This window comes from Argentina anserina, chromosome 6, assembly GCF_933775445.1.
Source record: "Argentina anserina chromosome 6, drPotAnse1.1, whole genome shotgun sequence".
NCBI lineage: Eukaryota > Viridiplantae > Streptophyta > Magnoliopsida > Rosales > Rosaceae > Argentina > Argentina anserina.
Window position 1 is genome coordinate 13,474,192 of NC_065877.1, and position 6,125 is coordinate 13,480,316.

At 39.2% G+C, this 6,125-nt stretch overlaps 2 protein-coding genes across 2 annotated transcripts; both read right to left on the reverse strand.

Moving 5' to 3' along the window:
- Positions 1-1,649: 1,649 nt before the first annotated feature.
- On the reverse strand, positions 1,650-3,053 carry LOC126796916 (receptor-like protein 33). Its single transcript, XM_050523630.1, has one exon. The coding sequence runs from the start codon at positions 3,051-3,053 to the stop codon at positions 1,650-1,652; it is 1,404 nt and encodes a 467-aa protein (XP_050379587.1).
- A 492-nt stretch (positions 3,054-3,545) lies between these two features.
- On the reverse strand, positions 3,546-5,297 carry LOC126796917 (receptor-like protein 37). Its single transcript, XM_050523631.1, has 2 exons — positions 4,451-5,297; positions 3,546-4,168 (listed from the first exon to the last, which is right to left on the reverse strand). Exons 1-2 carry the CDS (start codon positions 5,295-5,297, stop codon positions 3,546-3,548), a joined length of 1,470 nt encoding a protein of 489 aa, XP_050379588.1.
- Positions 5,298-6,125: the final 828 nt, after the last annotated feature.

Sequence of the window (6,125 nt, forward strand, 5' to 3'; positions counted from 1 at the left end):
ATTACCTACCAGGCGTGTCAATTTTACACGTGTGCGTGCGTGATTTTACACTTTTTATTTTATTTAAAAGAACTTTTACTGAATACACAAAATCCTTTTTTATAACCCCTGTCATAATACGAGTGTGATATCTTACTGATAACTTCATCTGTTTCCTTCAATGTTAAAAAATGCTATTTTAACTGGTTTTTATTAAGAGTACCAAGCGCCTGCCAACATGTGTACCTGCCTTGTCTATAATGTGGTAAAGGGAAGATTTTGGGATGTTAATCACCTACCATATAATTAGGTTGGAACATTCCTCCATATAATGATTAAAATCTGTGCTTTCCTGCACTTTCCAGTCTTCTCCTCTGTATTCCATTATTACGTAAACCAATAATAGACGCTAGATTGTAAGACTTAGTTGTCAGTTTTGACTGTTCTAGTCTCCTCTCCATTCAAATATTCATACGCATTTATTTAATTTTATTCTTGTTGATTAATGTCATGTCAATATCTTTACATTTTGGCCCATTAAATATTTTAAAATTTGACATTTTATGGTGGTATTTGGGGTGAATGAGTCAACGAACTTTGTTTCTTTTGGTTATAATAGCTCCTACAGACGATTTGACATTTAGACATATCTTTCTCGGTTGAGATTGACAAGCTCGTCAATCACAAATGTGTGGAAATAGCAACCATGAGATTTCTCCAATGACCAGCTTAACTTGGAGTCTTTTCCCTCTGCAAGCATGCCAGCTGATAAATTGGATGAAAGAAGAAAGGAGATGAGTCACACTGGTAAGTGGTTTTAAGTGTCGATGAATTTCTATGTTTTGAGAAGGATTGGTTTCAAAGCTGGAAGTTTTTTGTGTCTGAGATATGTCTACAGTACCACATGATTTATTTTCTCAACTGTATACAGTACTTGGTTTTAAGCAGCCTAATGTTATTTTCTCTCTCACTCATGCAATTAAGATGTTTAAGCTTTTAGAGCATCAAGACTTGATATCTGTCTGAATCAATCAATAGATACAGTACCACATGATTTATGGACTACTACCACAGAGGGCAAGGGCAAGCACTAGATGAAGAACAGAGCCACCCTAAATCTTGTTTGTCTTCAGCAGTTACTAGGCTGCTTGCCCGTAAAAACCAGCTTGGGGACATTGTGTCAATACAAGTACGGGGATAAATCAAGACGACAGTAAATGCAGTCTTAGAGTCATGAGCACATTAGTGGCAATAAATGACTAATACTAATCACGGCAATGAATACAGAATTAGTGGTGACTTGCCGATCAAGCAACAACAACACTCATTCGGTTATAATAAGATAGATTGAAGATGATGAATATCTTATGAGATGGACCGCAATAGCTAGCATGTATCCATGCATGACAATGAGTCATGACCTAGGGCCAAGGCTTCTCATATAACTTGGTTATATACCCAAACAAACGTGGTTCCAATAAAAATATCTTATTATAATCACAACCATTTAACTACGTAGATAAAAATAAAATAAAAAACAAACACAAAAACAAAGCAGCACGCAACAAGAACTAGACCATATGATTACATTAAGAGGTGATGATAACAGTCGAAAAAGACGCCCATGTGAGCCTCAAGCATTATGAATTGATCAGCTGCATTTTCACATATCAATGTCTTCTATGAATACCAAATTTGTGCTCCAACCAAGGGAATATCTTGAAAAGAAGACTACGCATAGCTTCGTAATACCATTTCCTCCATCTTTCGCAGAACAGAAGTGACGCAATGGCAATTCCAAACCCACATGTAAATCCAATTTCAACACTTATAATATCCCAATCAATCTCATCTCCAGAATTCAGATGATCACTTGAGCTTCCATTAGAAGTTGGTGGCGACAATAATGCATCTACTATTAAAGGAGGCCCCCATAATGCTTTGTTACCTTCGAATGAGGTATTTGGGAATGTTGAAAACTGAGTACCGGTGGGGATTCTCCCAACCAATTTATTATTTGAGAGATCCAAGACAGCAAGGAATGTGAGATTTACCATCTGTTGTGGAATTTTGCCGCTAAATTGGTTGTTTGAGAGATCTAAGGACTCCAGTTGTTGCATCCGACCAAATGATGATGGGATTCTTCCTGTGAGAGCATTACCTGATAAGTTGAGGGCATATAGTGATTTCAACTCTCCGATTTCCTCTGGTATTAATCCGTTGAATTTGTTGTAGGAGAAATCAACCAAGGTGAATATGCTTGGAATCTTTACCAGATGAAACTCTAGCCCTTTGATGATAGTTGTTATAGTATCTTTATAACGAGCATCAAGACTGATAAGCATTGATTCAAGATTGTATAGACCAGTAAATGATGGGATCAAAGGTCCATAGTATCTCGACTTAAAAGCATATTCAAGATTAAATGGAGAATCGTGTCTAGTGATCATAGCTCGCCATGCAAGAAACATTCTTCCAGCCATATCACCACTAAAGCTGTTATGAGCCAAATCAATTACTTGAAGCACATACCAAGTGTCATTGACGTTGGGACATCCAATGCTTCCATAAAACTTGTTGGATCGTAAAACAAGGACACGCAAGGTGGATACGCTCCTCAAAACACAAGGAAAATTATCTGTTATGTAATTATTTCCAAGGTTTAGCACCTCTAACTTTGAGCAGTTGACGAGTGATTTCGGAAACTGTCCTTGTATCTGATTTTTGCTGAGGTCAAGAGTTTCTAAACCACAAGCTTTCTGAAAATTATTTGGGATGGATCCAGTAAGCTTGTTTCTGCTCAACTCAATGACTGAATGCTCAACTGCTTGAGTAAGCTCGTCTGTGCTCTCAACCCTTGATTGAAGTGGAACGTCTTCAGCTAAGCATTGAGGGATGTTTCCACTCAAAGAATTATTAGACAAATCAAGAATTAAGCCACTTGCATTGCATATTGATTTTGGAATGGGCCCATGTAAGTTATTGCTTGAGAGCGAAAGGTAAGACCTAGCATATATGAAATCTCCAATTTCATTTGGTATACTAGAGTTGAAATTGTTTCTTGAGTAATCCATGTAATGACCATTTAAGAACATGGGTATCTGTCCCTGAAGCTGGTTTGAATGAAGATCAAGTGATAACACAAAATAAGTAAAATTAGGTGGATCAGGAGCTTCTATAGTTTTCAAGGAGTTACATGAAAGATTTCGTGTTAGGGAAAAAGTGGAGCCCCAAATCCAATTGGGTATCTGTCCTTGAATTTGGTTGTCAGAGAGGTCCAAGGTGTTTATATGTGATTGACTTCTCAAGAAGTCTGGAAATGATTTCAACTTGTTAGAAGCTAATACCAAGGAGTCGAGGTTAAGGAATGAGTACGAGGAAGGTATACCTTTTAACTTATTGGAATGAAGGTTTAGAGAGAGAGTAAAGCAGAAGTAGAATTAGGACGAGGAGCTTCTAGAGTCACCAAGGAGTTGCAAGAAAGATCAAGGGATCTAAGAGATTTGAGACTCAAAATCCAATTAGGTATCTCGCCTTGAATCTGATTTCTTGAAAGGTCCAAACTCCTAAGAGTGAATTGGCCTTTTAAAAAAATCAGGGAATGCTCTCAACTTGTTAGAAGCCAATATTAAAGTGTTAATCTGCAAGAAAGCAGAATTGGAACTATGGTTATCAAACAACAAGCTATTGTGAGAAAGATCAACCCTTGAAAGATTTCTAGGCTGCTGATGATGACCATTAAATGGAAAACCACTAAAGTTGTTTGCAGAAAGATTGAGATTCTGAAGCCCTTGAAGATTAAAAATAGTACTTGGGATTTCTCCTTCAAAATTGTTGTTTCCCAAGTCAAGGTTATCAAGTAAGTTAGAAGAGGTATTGGAAAATTCAGGGAGCTGACCAGAAAACTGATTGTCGGAGAGTATTAGGCTTTCCAGCTTAGAAAGGGAAACAAGAGATGAAGGAATAGTCCCATAGAGTTGATTGTTGCTCAAGTCAAGCCTTTCCAGATTAGCAAGGGTTTCCCAATGAATAGAACTGATAGGACTATTGAACCTATTCCATGAGATGTCCAGGTCAACCAACTGTGTGAGGTTTTCAATTGACTTAGGGAGGGATCCGGTGAAACTGCAGTTTGAGAGATCTATGGTTGACAGCATTTTAAGATTTCTAATAGAATTGGGTAAGTCACCTGAAAATTTTGTCCCACTTACAATAAAGGATCGAAGAGAAGACCCACTGTTTGGAAACTCTGGAAATAATCCATGAAGATCAACATTTTCAGAAAGGTCAATGGTTTGTAGGGAAGGTATCTGAAAGATCTCTTTTGGAAATGTTCCAAGCAACTCAGAATAAGAGAGACTCAAGTAAGTCAAGTTGGAAAGACTGGCCAAGACTCTTGGAACCGGAGCAGAGAAGGGGTTAGCTTGACAAATCGATCTCTGTAAGAGATTGAAGCTTTGCTAGGACTCACATATAGGGCCTGAAAGACCACAGCCAGACAAGCTCAACACCCTCAGATTTGGCAGTGAAGATGATATGCCTTCGCACCAGTCACTCCCCTGTGTTGATAAGTTTAATGAATAGCCAAGATGTAATTCTCTAAGCCCTGTGAGGTTCTGAAATATCATGCTTAAATTCGGGTTCTCAACTGACAAGTCGAAATTTTTAGACAGATCAAGAACCTTCAGCCCTGTTAAGCGTAAAATTTCCACGGGAATTCGCCCGGAAAAAGAAGCAGAGGTTAAATTCAGATACCTCAAATCTATAAGCCTTCCGATTGCAGATGGAATTGAAGAGCTATTGAAGCTGTGGTCTACCAAATTGAGGCTCTGAAGATGTTGAAGTTGGAAGAGACTGCGTGAATTGTCAATGCCTTTGCTCCGGATAGACTCGCTGCTGAGGTCAAGTCCCACAACATGCCCAATGGTGTCGCAAGTTACACCGCGCCAAGAACAGCAGTCAGTGCTGGCGTTCCATGTGGTAAGCTTGGTAGACTCATCTCCATAATCAAGACTTGCTTCGAGTTCGAGCAATGATTGTTTCTGGGATTCAATGCAATTGCTGTGAACTGCGGGGATGAGGTTAGTAACACTGGTGGTGATTAAGAACAGGAAGAAATGGAAGAACAGGGTTGGCATGTTTAAAGCAGACACAAATGTGCTGTGGGAATTTGTGATTACTGGGAACTTGTAATGGTTGTGGACTGGTAATCTGGTTTTATAAAAGGATTCCCATGGAAACGCTTGCCATCCCTTTGAATAGTTACGCTGCCATTTTTCCATGGAATTGGAAAATGCGACCACAATATCTTGTCCCATCTCTTGGTGATTGCCAGGAAGCTTAATTCTGAAGTCTTCACCTATCTATCGGCGATTATTCAGACACAGACATGCTGTGTGGGACAAAAACGAAATCGCCTTCATGATATTTGTCTGGACCAGTTTGACTTGGTCTTTCCCCTCTTAGCTGGGAAACTGGGAGGAAGAAAACAGGGGACTAATCGCATTCGACTGTACTCGGTGGACATTAAGCACAATATTGACTGACCGACATTATTTATATGAAAGAAAATGCACAGAAAAACATCTAGATACTGACCCATTCATTACTCTATTTGGTCATCTCACTCTCTCTCAAATCTCAATACCAAAAGGACCGGCCATGTACGACGTCGCCGCAAGGACCGTGATGCTTCCGGTCAGCGGCGGTGACAAGTAGCATAGTGATGTGAGCTCATCGATGGTCGTAAGCCCTCTTTCGATTGATCTCAAAGCCCCAACTCCAATCCAGTTGAACGAATTGATCTAAATGTGTAGGTATTAACATCATAATGAGGAGGAGATCTTATCGGAGAGCAAGGATTAACTTACAACCATTGCTAGTAATTTTCATCTTGGTGTAGGTACCTAAACACCACCGGATACACCGGAGGGTATACCAAATCAGAGCTCAATGCAATCTTCAATCAAATCAACACAAATGTTTCAAGCTGGATAACAAATTTTGATCCACAAGCAATATGTGCAAAAGACACAACAGCAATAGTGGAATTAGAACGCAGTTTTCGTAGAATGAAACCCGCGATTGCACTAAGTGCTGCTGGATCTGTTTTTCTAAGTGACTTCAGAAACGTTTTGCCAAAAGTA